Source organism: Dromaius novaehollandiae, chromosome 3, assembly GCF_036370855.1.
Source record: "Dromaius novaehollandiae isolate bDroNov1 chromosome 3, bDroNov1.hap1, whole genome shotgun sequence".
NCBI lineage: Eukaryota > Metazoa > Chordata > Aves > Casuariiformes > Dromaiidae > Dromaius > Dromaius novaehollandiae.
This window is the reverse complement of record NC_088100.1, coordinates 94,823,181-94,838,600: the sequence shown is the minus strand read 5'-3', so window position 1 is coordinate 94,838,600 and position 15,420 is coordinate 94,823,181. Positions and strand designations below refer to the sequence as shown.

At 41.6% G+C, this 15,420-nt stretch overlaps 1 protein-coding gene across 1 annotated transcript in view; it reads right to left on the bottom strand.

Annotated features, from left to right (window-relative positions):
• Positions 1-15,420, bottom strand: part of GLP1R (glucagon like peptide 1 receptor) — an 85,781-nt gene that overhangs the window by 48,900 nt on the left and 21,461 nt on the right. The window contains exons 2-3 of the mRNA XM_026122947.2: positions 5,515-5,611; positions 4,071-4,181 (exon numbers count right to left, since the gene is read on the bottom strand). Of these exons, the coding sequence (XP_025978732.2) occupies positions 4,071-4,181; positions 5,515-5,611 (208 nt within the window). The remainder of the gene's footprint in view (positions 1-4,070; positions 4,182-5,514; positions 5,612-15,420) is intronic.

Below are 15,420 nucleotides of genomic sequence, written 5' to 3'. Positions count from 1 at the left end.
TCTTTTATGCTGTCAGATATTTATACACATTGATAAGATTCCCCCTGATCCGTCTCCTCTTGAGGCTAAACAGTCCCAGCTCTTTTAGCCTCTCCTCATATGTCACCTGCTCCAATCCCTTAATTATCTTCCTGGCCGTTTGCTGGACTCAGTCCAGCATGTCCATATCTCTCTTGTACTGCAGAGACCAGGACTGGATGCAGCACTCCAGGCATGGTCTCACCAGGGCTGAGTAAAGGGGAAGGATCACCTCCCTCAACCTGCTAAAAACACTCTTCCTAGTGCAGCCCAGGAAACCGTTGTCTTTCTTTGCCGGAAGGCTCACTGTTGGCTCATGTTGAACTTGGTGTCCACCAGGATCCACAGGTCCTTTTCTGTCAAGCTGCTTTCCAGTCAGTCTTCCCCCAGCCTGGGGTTGTGCCTCCCCAGGTTCAGGACTTGGCACTTCCCCTTGTTGAACTTCATGAGATTCCCTCATGCCCGTTTCTCCAGCCTGACAAGGCCCTCTGAGTGGCAGCACAACCATCTGGTGCATCCACCACTCCTTGCAGTTTTGTATCACCTGAAACTTCCTGAGGGTGCACTCTGCAACATTGTCCAGATCATTAACAATGTTAAATAGTTTTAGATTCCAAAACTGACTACACCACTAGTGACTGGCCTGCAGCTGAACTTTGTGCCACTGATCACAACCCTCTGAGCCCAGCAGTTCAGCCAGTTTTCAGCCCATCTCACTGCCCACTTACCTAGTCTGTACTTCATGAGTTTGTCTATGAGGATGTTACGAGAGACAATGTCAAAAGCCTTACTAAAGTCGAGATAACATCCACTGCTCTTCCCTCGTCCAACGAGCCACGCGTCTCATCACAGATGGCTATCAGGTTAATCAGGGTTGATTTCACCACTGTAAATCCATGTTGACTACTCCCAATCACTTTCTTGTCCTGCATATGTTTGGAAATGGTTTATTTGCTTCATCACCTTCCCAGGAATCGAGGTGAGGCTGATTGGCATGTTGTTCCCAAGATCCTCCTTCTTGCTTTTCTGGAAGATAGGAATGGCATTTTCTGTCTTCCTGTCCTCAGCAACCTGCTCTGACGGCCATGACCTTTCAAAGATAATTGAAAGTAGCTTTGCAATGACATCAGCCAGCTCCCTCAGTGCTCGTGGGTGTAATGCATCAGGTCCCAGGGACTTATTTATTTGTCCAGTTTGTTTAAATATTTCCTAGCCTGATCCTCCTTCACCAGGAGTAACTCTTCCTTGCTCCAGCCTTTTCCACTGCTCTCATGGGACTGAGATTCCCAAGGGTAAATCTTACCAGTAAAGACTGCAGTGAAAAAGACATTGAGTACTTCAGTCGTTTTTGTGTCCTTTGTCACCAGGTCCCCTGCCCCATTCAGCAGTGGGCCCACATTTTCCCTCATCCTCCTTTTGCTGCTGATATCCCTTTGGAAGCCCTTCTTGTTGCCCTTCACATCCCTCACCAGATTCAATTCTAGGTGGGCTTGGGCTTTCCTAACACCATCCCGGACACTCAGACAGTGTCCCTATATTCCTCCTGGGTCACCTGCTCCTGCTTCAACCTCTTGTATGCTTTTTGGGGAATTTCCAGATGGTAAGAGACTCACGCTCAATGTTTCCTCCATTTCAGTACCCCATCATACACAGCAGTCAGTTTTAAGTGTTTGGATTTATTCCCCAGGGGACTTCTATGTAGGGTGTGAAGTCCCCAAGGAATTTATTATGCAGTTGAGAACTTGACTGCTAATCAAACAACAGTCTTAAATGAGTAAGCTTGGTTGAAGCACTTCATACTTAATGACGAACTTCCCCAAAGATATATTGAAGATACTTTGCAAACAAGGTCTCATCTTCTTTCATTTTCTCCACGCTCATTATGCGAAGAGATGGAAGCTCTGCAACCAGCAGTGCTAGAATCTATTTTAAGTTCTAAGTAGGGTGCTAAGCAAGAATAAGCAATATGCATGAGTTAGTGATTACTGTAAGACACAGGAGGGCCCAATTTTCTACTGCTTTAGCTCTTCCATTATAAGATGTTACCCTCTCCATTCTGGCAGTCTATTCACATTCACTTTGAACATGACTCCACAAGATGTCATGAAATTGCATCAGGTCATGGGAATTCAGGACCCTAAATCGCATACTTGACATTGACAACAATTTCTTGCTTTATACTAGAGAAGGAAAGCCCTCCTTGTTCCATTCTTCTTTCTCATTGGCAAAATATGGATTGAGGTATATGCACAGCAAAGGAACAAGTCCAGAGGTTTAACTGCTTTCTGAAGCACTTTTGCGATTCTCCCTAGGAAGCTCTATGGTTATACAAAATGTTGCTATTCTTTTCATTGAAATAAACACTTAGTTTCCAGGATAATTTATTTATTTATTTCCAAAAGTATGAAATATACTGCACATTCCAATAATTTATTAATCTGCAGTACTGTGTTAAAGCTTGGCTTTCTCCAGCTGTGATGGTTTAAAGTGCAATTGGAAGTCATATAACTGTGTGTATAGAGGATTAAAGACCGCAAGTAAATAGGTTCAGAGAGAAGGAGTTTAATCCTGAACAAGCTTTAGATATCTAGAAAGATTAGAATTATTGGAAAGACTTCTGCAGCATCAGATACTTCTATGACAACTAATTGGGAGGCAAATATTAATTCCATACATTTATAGAAGCATGTTTATCATTCTAAAAATTACTATCTTTATTAATAATCTGGAAAGGATAAGCAAACAGCATGCTAACTTCAGAGCTTACCAAATTGGCAGTTGCTACCAATACAGTCGAGATATAACACAAAAGTTTTGCAGAAGTTAAAAATATGGAAATAGCAACAGTAAAATATTTACCCTAGCAAAATACAAAAACATCTAGAAAAATCCCCCCCCAAACCAACATAGATGTTCAGCACACAGAAGAAAGGAGTAGAAGAACTACCAAAGCATACAGGTCATTTACAAAAGCAGGCAAGACAGAAGTAGGTAATGAAATGGCACTGGGACGCTGGGACACTGGGGCAAGAAGAATGAAACAGAGCATCTCTCCCTGAAAGAGAATTTCCTTCCCTGCCACGCCACAAATGCCCCTGTTAAGCAAATGTCCCTAACCGTTAATACAAGAGATACACAGGTAAAAGTGAAAATAGTAAGCCAGATTCAGCAATTACGTTTTGGGGACTTTTACCTCCCTCCTTCTCCCACAAGCTTAAAGCTAGCCAGAAAATTAAAGGGTCACAACAGTTTACCTGACACTTTTTCCACACACCATAACTGAATTTAAACATTTCCAAACACCTCTCCCACTCAACAATAAGAGCAGTTAAGTGCTGGAACAGATTATCAAGGTAGTTAGTTAATAAATTGTCACATTTAGACTTCGAAACTGAGAAAGGTTTTCACAAAGGACAAACCATGCAAGTAACTGGAGGTTCAATGAAAGAATATCAGATGAAGTGATCTACTATGCATTATCTTTAAGGGGAGTCAGTGTACACTATGGTGTAAAATCTTTAAGGGTGATGTTCTGTCTTTTAGAAAAAAGTCTCTGCAACCACTGACCATACCTTCATCTTGCAGCATTCCAAAAAAGAAGATAACCAAAATAGCCCTAAGTCCAGGAATTCACATAAAGCTAAGGAAGCACTTTTAGCTTAGATCTTCTGTCTTTACCCACTGTAGGAAGACCTAACTTCCAGCTTTGCTACTTTTATCTCAGTTTTCAAAATAGACCATTACTACTGTTAGACAATCTCCAAAAAGCATCAAGGTACTATCTGATCATTAGCCACCACTATTCAAGCAGCTGAAGCAGATGGGAGTACAAAAATCCAAACTAAATACAACCCTTTCCTTAAAAACAATCTCACCTCTTATTTGCTCCTGTTAAATGGAGATAGAGTGTGTCATACTGAGCTCAGTTACTATTGCTATATTGCAGAGAACTGACTGCACTCGCTGCTGTTTGAACCGCTTCCATCCATGCAACGGCTGAGTAAGTAAAACAGGGCTAGTTTAAAGTTGCGCTGATAAGGAAGGGCGCTTACCTGTGTTAGCCCAGGGGAGGTACCAGGGGCAGCTCACGTTCACGTAGGTGCCAGGCAGTCCATCAGGCCAGCAGGCATAATTGTCAAATGTTCGGTTGCAGAACTTGCCTTCTGCAGAGAGAGGGAAGGGAAAGTCACATCAGTGCCTTTTACTGTTACTGCAAGGCGGAAAACTCTGAAGAGTGGAAGATAAAAGGAAACAAGGGCATGTGCATATAAGCCATAATAACTTTATGCAATTAAGCTTTGATTTGGAGTTAAACTCTTCTGGACAAGAAAGGTAAATCTCGCTTATCCCCATGCAACAGGAGAGTTAAAAAGGAGACCGAACAGCAGTCTGGGATCGTTGACTAAACCAAGGAACAATAAAGGCAACCTAAGACTGATCCATTTCTGTCTTTTCCCTCTTGCACCCTTATATATCTCAGTTTAGTTTAAAATTATTTTTGCTATGAATATTGTAGATAATCATTCCCAAGAACCAGCTCACAGTCACGCTGTTGGGAAAATCTAACCTAATAGATAGATCCATCAACAAAATACCCACACACGACCATAACTTTGCATTACAGCTTAATCAACATGAGCATACTTCAACCTCAGATATATTAAACTGTCATTCTTGGAGGGCAGCACTCAACCGCTCAACAAGATAATGGAGCGGAGGGAGATGAATGTTTCCCTGACATTGCTGTCATCAGCCACAGCTCGCTCGCTCTCTCTGCAGTAGGAATATAGCTAAGAGAAGGAAAATTAACAGTTTTGAAATAATTCTTCACAGACACAACTTTAAACCCATCTCATCTCTTTCAGTGTGTCACAAAAGCACTGAAGCATAGAAGTGGCCATACTGTGCCCAGTTGTGAGTGTCATTAACAAGTCACCAGCGTCCTCTAAACACGACGATGCTGAGCACACTGCAGCTGCTCTCATCTCATTACAGCAGCTCAACTGTTAAGACAAGCTGCGTTCTCATTTTCACTACGGCACCTTTTTAGCCATTCCAGCATTATACAATGCTCAAAGCAATTTATACCGCCTGTAAGGCCCACATACTGCCAGGTCAATGCAAACAGCACAGTCCTAAGTCTCCTATGATTCTACAATAGATCAGCCCTACTAACATCCATGCTTGCTCCCAACCCTGACCCTACAAAAGCTGCAGGCGTATTACATCAGTGTGCTGTTTGGATGCACTAGAGCCACCATTTGCCACCCTGGACCTAGAGGCGAACTGCTTCACAGTGAAATTCTTGTATAAAATGCTTCCCCTTAGCAGGAGGAAGACAGTCACACACAGACAGTAGGCTGAAAAGAATGGGATAAAGAAGAAATGGACTGGAAAATAAGCTGCAGAAATACTTTCAAGTTCACAATCACTTCCTTGCCACTGTTATCCAGCATTTTAAAAATTAATACATCTACCACTACCAAGCAGGCTTACCTGCCACAATGGGGGGTGCCTCATATAAGTATTTCAGGCATTGGAGCTGATACTCCTTCCACTTCTGCATAACCCCAGAAAGGGACCCATCTGAGCTCTGAAAGAGAAATCACAAGTCTCAGACATCCTGAGCATTTAAACTGCGTGTTTTGCATGCAGCCTAACCAGGTGGGTGTCAGGACGACTACCAACAAGTCAAAACCACACTGTTTATGATAAGGGAAGTGAGACGCTGCTATGTATTTGCCTCATTACAGCCAAAGAAATCCCTTTCTACTTGTTCCATGAGGAACTGAAAAACTATTCTGTGTCCTCAATAAACCCAAGTCAAATTAGCCTTGCTCTCTCAAACATGCCTTAATTGTGTGACTTATTATCCCACGAAAGAACAGGAACAGCAGCAAGTCCTCTTAGCAGAGCGTTTCTTTCCAACAGCACAACTTCTGTTATCCCATGAATGAGACCAAGCTAACTCGCTGTATTCAGCCAATATTTCCCAAGTATTCTTCCAGAGCACAGATGAAAGCTTTTCCAGCTCAGCTTTCCTCCCATGAACAGCCTTCCCCAGCATCCAGCTCGTTTCCCCCGAAACTGCAGAAAGAGCAGGCACCTCCTCCTTGCACAGTTTGACAGACTGCAGAGTCCACTGTCAACTATCCCAAGTGCCAAGTGAGAAGAAAAAAAAAAAAAAAAGGTATGTACAAAGTCTGTCTGATCACAAAGGAAATGAGCTATTATTAAACCACACAACTCAGCACAGGCTGCTCGCTCAGCTCTTGCCGATGTCCCCTGGCTCGCAGGGGCCCAGCTCACCCACTGCATATAAGCAAAGAAACACCAACCCTGCTCTCCCCTCCCCACATTCGTATAAACCAAATTACAAACATAAGGATTACCGGGCTATAAGTGATCAATAACGCTGCTAACTCAGCACACTTTTCCAGAGAAAGGCCTAGCATGGGTGTCTCAAAGAGACATAAAATCAACAGCATGAACCTAATGGTACACCACTCTAAAACTGCATGGATAAAAAGTCATTTAACCTCAGCTGTTGATCAGTTTATGAAGTGAAGCATGAGGGTTAATAATCCTTGTAATTTCATCCTCACAGCTTCAACTGCTAATTTTGTGTGTGTGTGTGTGCTATTAAGCCTTTTCAGAGCGTGAGGAAGAAACTGAGGCCTGGGAAGGATTGTTTTAAAACCAAAACATCTTTTCAAACATATACTGCATTTCAAGAAATGTCAGACTGGATGCTATCTGCTACAACCAGTGTGACTTTAAAAAACACCAGTGAAATCACCCTGGTTTAAAAGAAGAGAAGTAAAGCTGACATTTTTGGACTACAGGTCTTTCAAGTCCTCTCTCTTCTCCTCTTATATCCTTTCAATTCAAAAAAAGTGTTTGAAAAGAAAAAACATATACATCATGCTTCTGCCTGGATTAAACCATTATGCTTAATCACAAAGACGCTCTTGAACATGTCGTGAGAGCTACATTTGGTAGATGTCTGCGTTGTGTTTAGGGAATGTTAGCTGCATACATTTACGTGCAACTCATGACTGCAGCTAGGGCCTCGTAGCCAGAATTTCAGAAGAATTCAGCCAGCTCCCACTGAAGTCAAAACAAGCACAAGCCTGCAGATCTTTGAAAAGCTGACCCCTGTCTTGCTGATTTAAATCATTCTGGTCCAATCTCATCTTTGCCAAAAAGTGCTGCCAAAACTTGCCTGTACCAAAATCCCACACATAACAATTGACGTATCCTACTGAATTGTAACCCCACATGCCTATGGAAACACAGAAAACTCTGTTGTAGCGATCTGCGCTCAACATACATGAAGGAGAAAGACAACGGTACTGCCTGAATTAGGGGAATGAGTGGAGGGGAAGCCTACAACCACTGCCTCCAAAACTAAAATGCCATTCGCAAATCCCTGTAGCCTGAAAAAGAAATGGATGACGGGGAAATGGGGAGAGGGAAGAGACTGCAAACTTAAGTTTATGCCAGATAATCTTGACAAAGTAACTTTCAGGTCATGCATCATTTAAAAATTCTTCATTTTGCAGGGCTAGCTATTCAAATTACATAGTACTGCTTTCCCTCCTCACCGCCATGTTAACATTTTAAAACATGGATTAAAAGGAGAAATTTTAGGATGAATTCTTGCAAAATCATCATCCAGTGTAATTTGTGAAGCTACTAAATATCACATGTCTAACCAAAAAGCAATTGTTGCTCATGCACAGATGGCCACCTCAGTCAAATCAAGCCAAATTCAGCCCTATACATTATTTAAGCAAGATATACATACAGAGTTTCATTTAAAAATGAAGACTACCTGTATAAACACCTCCATAATCCTAAAAACATTTGTACTAAGAAAATTAGCTCATTTGGAATGAACAAGCCTTTAAAACAAATTTCTTTTTTTTTTTCTCCCCTACATCAAGTTTTTAATCTATTGTCTGCAAGAACGCAGGTATAACCAGCTCTAATTACAGCTTAGGAAAAGAAAGCTTCTATCCCTCCATTTAATGAAAAAGTAGAAACATTCTATTTATATTGGTTTCTCATAATGTGGTGAGACAACTCTAACAAGGAGATTAGCAAACCATAATAGTAAAATAATTAGATATGCCTTTTTGTGGGGATGACTGATTTGGTAGACAGGTTTCTATTATCTATAGCCTGTTGTAATAAGACAATCAAATACAAATCCCAGGACTACATAATTTGTTCTCTCTGTTCAACAGTTTATTCTCTGCTGCAGCTAAATATTACATTTTGTTATCGGACAGATTAACTTAAATTTCATTTTCATATATGCTAATTCTGACTTTCCAGAGATTTTAGGCCAGGTAAACAACAGTCTTTAGCTACACGGCACCACAGATGCACAGTGTGAGTTGTTACTCAAATAGGGGACACCATATATTCTTGAAAAGTGATTTAATTACTTCTGCAACATCACAGCACTAAACATGCATATATGAAGACGAGGTCCCTGGATCAGTGCATGGAATTTGGAGCAAACACACAATGCAACTAGCATTACTAAACATAGGACATATTTTTGTAAGCACTATTTTTTTGCATTTTTGCTGTTGTTTTTCAGCTGTACACAGCCATAGAAGAAAAAGCATTAGTAGTCTTGCTGTGATGGAGATATATTAAAGAAAGAGTGGAGGAGAAGCGGATGGAAACATGGATGACCGGTTAAGGTGGATAAGGCAAGAAGAGATGAAGGACATTAAGGAGGTGAGTAATGCTGTTAAGTGGCATAAAATGGATGCAGGAAAATTAAGACAGGCAAGAGCAGACAGACTGGGAGCCTTTCACTTTAGTTATATAATTAAGTGTAATTAATCTCTAGTGATAAATTAGCTCATTCAAAGTCTGAAGACAGAATTCTTTAGAAATCCTTAACACCTTTATAGGAAAGCCTCTTCCTATAGTCGTCATTTGTCTTCATAGAGTCTACTGTAAAAGGAAGCTTTTTAATCACTTTTCAACATCTTGGAAACTATTCCTGCTGTGCCAGGAAATGGCATTTATGCAGATGAAGGTGATCCTTGCTCAGAAAGTGCTATTCTAATCTGAGCACACAGAGTAGCGCAGGGGGCTCAGGCCAGATGAAATCCTCCATGAAACTGCATAATTCAGAGTGGGAGACTTCTCAGACCTTCAGAAGCAGCTGGTGTCTCCTAGGATTATCTTCTTTCCTCCTCTCCCACCACACAAAACGTCTTACACAGGAGAGAACATGGGAAATTTCTCCTTACTTCTTATTCCTTTTTTATGGGAACACTTCTCTCACAGCTTTTTTATGCCTTTACCATTCCAGGACATGCAAGACTTCAATTTGCCACTAAGGGCTTAATGCAATACTGCAACTAGGACCTCCCAAATGCTAATCTTAGTCTTCAGAAGCAAAAGCTAGGCAACCTGGCACTGAACCACAATTCGGTATGTCCTTGGTATTCTTGTCTCAGACAGGAATGATGACAGATCTACCTCATGAAAGGAGGGTTCAGATTATGTTTACAGCCTTTTAGCTGGGGAGCACCAAGTTAGTTACAAATTTCACTGCCCCTTTTGAAAAGTAAGGCCAATGCAGCACGTTATTTCAAGGTTATTCTGCTCCAAATCAGGACAGCAACTAATTTCAAGACAGATAACTGTTGCAACATTACTAGTTATGTTTACTCCAATTTGTAATTCTTTCTTCTGTAATAAAGATCTGTTGAAAGGGTCAGGTATGTCCACATAAACTAAGGGTCTGCATCAAAAAAACCCTAACACTAAGTGGAAGCTAAGCTGGCCACCTCACAGCTTTATTCTATGTATTGTATGGAGATTAGGCTGTGAACTGAGGACAAAACTGAAACATAAAGGGGCAGAGCACAGCACTGGCACCTCTGAAAGCTTTGCTGTAATCATCTATCACCATGCATTTACTGGGATGAGACCCCCCACCCCCCCCAGAAGGATGATTTCCACGTTTCAAAGGTTTCAAAATTAAGTGAATGGATTGATGTGGGGAGCACATCAAAGGAGGAGGTACATCAAAAATGACAGTGTTGCCTCCCTTACAGGTTGTACAGGAGAGGTAGCATTTAAGATACCTGAGCAATAGGTTTCCCAGAGATCATAAGATGAGATCATGCTTACGATATCCGGCATCCCCCAGACTTCCATATTTATTATCTCCTTCTTCCCTTCTATATTGCGCTGTGCAATTTCAATATTGAGTTTAATGTAGTCGTCATACACTACACAAGACTAAGCCATCCTTTGAGATAAAGTCATTATTCTTAGCCCCTTCTTTAAAGCTGCTTGACTGATACGATGATATAATACTAATTATGCTTCCAAAGTCCTATTTTACAAGATACTTCATCAGCAGTTGGACCACTCTGGACAAATCCCTCATCCTTTGGAAAAAGAAGAAGAAAAAAAACAAACAGTGGATCAAAACAGCTTTTTTTTCAGAGAAAAGTCTATTGCCAGCTTCCAGGAGCTTTTCCTGTAAACACTTCTGTTCCTTGGTTACTAATGAACCAATGACTTCAGTAGCTCAAGAGCTTAACAAAAAGCCCTTTCAGCATCCTCTCTGCCAGTGAGAAGTGGTAGCTGACGAGCTCCTGCAAAAGGCACTTCCAGGTCCTGCCACAAACTCCCTGGTCATGTTTGCCAGCTGAGTTTCCTCCTAAGCTGCAGCAGCTTAGCACTTACAACCAGACCTTCAGGAAGAAGGGAAATCACCAGGCTTAAATAAAGGGAAATTTTGAAAACAAGGCTTAACAGCTCTCTAACCCTGGAGATCCTTCTATTCTGTCACTGTTTCTAGGTTAAGACTTGAAGTTTTATGCCTTCGGGCTTCTGAATGCAGAGCTTGAGAGGAAGCACTCATGAGGCACTTAAACCTGATCAATGCATAGAAGAGACATCTGTCCGCCTGCTTCTTCAGAGGTGCCCATCCCAGTTTCAGAGCATGCCTCAAGCACACAGCATGCCTCTAGTCCCGCGCTTTCAATAACTTGCCAGGAGCATACAAGATCCCGGCTCCATTTCATCCTCTGCCCAAGAAGCTTCCAAATTACATTCCAGCCTGTCTGAAGAGCACCCTACAGAACAAACAGCACCCCCATCAAGGACAGAAATATGTATAAATATACCTTTTTTAAAAATTATTAAACAGAAGCTTGATCTCAGGATTCCTCTCTCCTGGGTGAAACTAACCACTGCCCCACACAGTCCCTCATTCTGGCCTGACATTATGCATTTTTTTCCTCTTTTGCACACCTGCACAGCTTCAGAACAGAATGCACTCAGTCCTATGCAAACCCAAAACCAAAGGGGTAGAGAGCACTAATCACCCCCCCACCATTTTTCAATTTTTTTTTTCTTTAAAGGCTGATTCTTGCTAGATTAGGGAAAAAACATGATGCAAGTATGCACCTTCTGAAGAGGCTTGAACTGCAGATTTCCAAATACTGAATGTTTCCATCTGGAGTCTTTAAGCAAAGTATCTCAAAGGACAAAAATAAAAGTGATTGGAGGCGTATTCCTACTCTAAGTATGTCAATTGACTAGGCGGAGGCAGCTCCCTGTTCGGATGACTTCTTGTTCCACGAATCACTCCAAATAGATAAGCTGCCTAAACATGCAGATGAATTCATCAGCACTGACCACAAGGTCTGGGGTTTCACTGTGGGGCCAAACCTCTCAAGTCTCTCCTGTGACGCTTCATTCCTGCTTTAAAACCCGACCACAGCCTTCTCTTCTCCTCCCTAAATTTTTTGTTTTGACAAGATACGTTCCAGTGAGAAGAATATCTGCTGGCCCCTATCATTTTCTGGATCAAGGCAAAATATTTGGCAAAGGCACAGATGTCAAAGAATTTTTTTTTTTTAATATCTAAACCAGCTTGCATAGTATATGATCTTAAAATCAAGAGAATAAAGTACAGCCTAATATTTCAGCATGCTACAGAACTAAGCATTATCCTCTAGAGACATACAAATTAAGCTCCTGTAGGCCAGGTAGGTTAGACTGAAAATTTGGTACAAACCTAAGTTTGAAGGGATATTCTGTTGTCTCTGTCCTCAGTGACGGACAGACCTGGGATGAGGACAGTTACATAGTTTCCTTCCACCCTGTGAAGAGCCCTCCCAGCCTGGATGGAGGTCTCTCTGGTCACTACAGGACCCGCAAATCAGTATGCTTACAGCTGCAACAGGCACATATTTAGTCTGACAGCTGTTGTTACCAGTAAACGTTATTTTCATTACAACTCCTTTCATTTGTTCTGGTAAATGTTGCTGCCAAGGACTTATTGCATGAGCCAGTCATAAACATGACACAAGAAACTACTGAGTAACTATGCAGAGAGACAAAAGAAAAATGCAAGATTCAAAAGAAACAATAACTACCAAACTCTGGGAGAACAGAGAACAATCTCGCAATTTTAGTGGGAGACACGATGTGCCAGCACTCATGAGAATTAAATTGTTATCACAGGACGTCGGTAAGAAAAGATTTTACTCTGCTTTGCAGATCTAGAGACAAGGTTTGTGAAGTGCTCTGTAGAGGAAGACTTAGTATTGACACTGTTACACAACAGAGCAGGCAAAACAGCAGAGTTTAAATTGCATTTTTACATACAAAGGTGCAGCACTAGCAACGCTAAAGAAAGAACGGTAGCAAAGTTGAGTGGTGTTGAGGCAGCAGGGGAACCTACAAAGCTGAAGATGAGAAGAGCAGTTGAGACCTACCGTCATGGCTTTAGAAAAAAAACGTAGTGTATGTTGTCGGAAGAGGAACTCAGCCTTCCATTAAAAATACTATGATAACTTTTACCCTCACAGTGGCGACTACAGAGACAGTGAGTAAGGGAAAGGGTTGCTAGAACTGGAAGAGATTTATGGTAGAATACAGGTGCCTACTCGCAGGCACCTACCGTTGCTAGAGACATGTGCAGGTGTCCTGCTTTGTCTCCAGGCACAGCTGCAGAGAGGTGCGAATTCCCTTTACACCCTGTGGCACATCTGCTAGTCCCATGCAGGGTCTTGAACACTGTACAAAATTTCAAACACCACTAGATACCTATATTAGGGCAACTGACTCATCCTGAAGGTCTCTGATGAGATGCTGAAGCAAAACAAAGCAAAGAACATCTGTCAAAGTTGGATTTTAACTCCTTTTATCATGGTTTAAAATGTAATTAGTTAAATTGGTTCTTTATCTACACATTGCCAGTAACAGTCCAATCCCAGACCAGGCTGAGCATGAAGATGGAAAGAGCATGCAGCCCTACGGGGCTGGTCACATGCGAGGCAGTGGAATTGGAACATTTGAGTTTCCAAGAGCAAGGGAAGAGGATTTGCTCAAAAAACAGAGGAAACCTTCACCACAACCCCAGGGACTGAGAGAACACTGCTTTGTTGTGGATAACCTTTTGTATTTTCACTGGGCAGGAAATCCTCAGAGTATTTTCACTTTTCCCATCCAAGCATCTCAGGGAGCTTGGCTTAGCTCAGCTTTTCAAATGACTTTGTGTAACAGACGCTTGCTCTCTTCTTAAGAACTGTGGTGGAGGATCAGAAAGCAAGGTGCAGAGAGTCAGCTATTTTTGCAGGATCACACACCCTAAACAGCAATGTAAACTTGATCACCAGTCTGTCATCCCATCACTGGGATCCCTGCAAAAAGCTCAATAGCAAGAAAAAAAAAATACCCAGATATTAACCTTCACAGACCTTTCTCTCACTGAACACTTTCCCGGTTAAAAATATAGTACTGTTGCTTGCTCATTTTCTCAAACACTGACAAAACAAACTTAGTTTTCCAATTCAAAAAGATAAAGGATATGATATGGAAATAATCACCACAAAGCTATTTAAAAAATCTTGGGTATATAATTTCATGGTTCTGCATCTATTATTGTTTAGAGATTGCTACAGAATGCAATTAAATCTATATGGCTTTTACAGTTCCAGCTGAAGGAAGTAGTTTATTTTGGTTTTAACTAATGCCAGGTTAACCCCCTCAGCAGCTCATTGTCACAGTGGCTCAAGGTCCACCGTCCCATTATCGATAATATTGCTCTTTCCCTCCTACCCATCCCTCAAGGCAGCCATATGTAGTGCCTTTGCAAGTTGCTAGATTTTTCATCAACTTTTATGACACATTTGAGAATGGAGCATACAAGAGAAATTCTACCACTGAAGCTCACTTTTTGGAAATTTCCTCTGTTTTCCCTCCAAACATTAAATAGAAGACAAGTCATAGGTATACCTCAGCATGAGACAATGACGTGGGTCTATCACATTTGGATAGGACAGAAGCCATACACCAACATCTTTGCAGTACTGCAGCACATACGGTAGAGTTGACACTTGTTTATTTGGATGCAGTGTGGTGTTTTACAGCCAGCATATAAAGTTAGTTATACTTTTCAGCGTTCAACCCACATGGCTGCCAAGTGTTATATTCCAAGGGCTTGATTTGTCAAAAACAAGACAGGAACAATGTTACATAAAGGATAACATCTTAACTCAGCCTAACATGGGGAAATGTTAAAAGCAAGAAAGTGATAAGCCAAAAGGAAAAGGTGTATTGAGATGCTACCCATGGACCCCATTCTGGTCATGTGAAACAGGCAGAAGTAACACAGGCCCACAAATAAGGACCAAACCAACTTGCCTGAAGTTAAGTTCACATTGGATGATCTTCATGTTATTTCATCCAAAATTTGATGGGAAGATTTTGCAGTCCTTGGACACCAGGATCAATAGGGCATATAAGCTGGAAGAGCCAAAGTCTGACACTGCACCCTCCAGCAACAGCATCCTCAGAGCTGGGTTCCTGGGCAGAGGGAAACAGGGGGGATCCAGAGGACACTGTCACCTCCAGAGACCATTCGGAACATGAAAACCCCTCTCATGTCCTTTTCCTTCCACTTTTTCTGCCTTAAAACAGGATACAGAAAAGTATGACTTCCCTACACAGAACTACTTCTTCTGCTGTGCTGCTGAAAGCCTCTAACAGGACAGGCAAAATTGAAAACATCACCTTAAATTGCCAATAGTCTGCATTTGTGAGGTCTCGGAGTAGCTAACAAGACTGTACGCTTGCCTTTCTGCAGAAGTGACACAAGCAAGAATCAGCACCAGATATGAAAGCTACAATGCTTGTTTGGATCTCTGTGCAGTTTTATGCTGACTTTTATTTGTGGAGGACAATTCAGCCTCTTTGAAGGCAAAAATAAAACAACAGCAGCTCCAACTTGAAACCTAAACTTTCCAACTTTTCCTTCCCCGAGGACAGTTATCACCATCTTCAATTTAAAATTACAATCAGACAGTATTCACCTACAAAGACATCTTTAGTTTTAGGTCA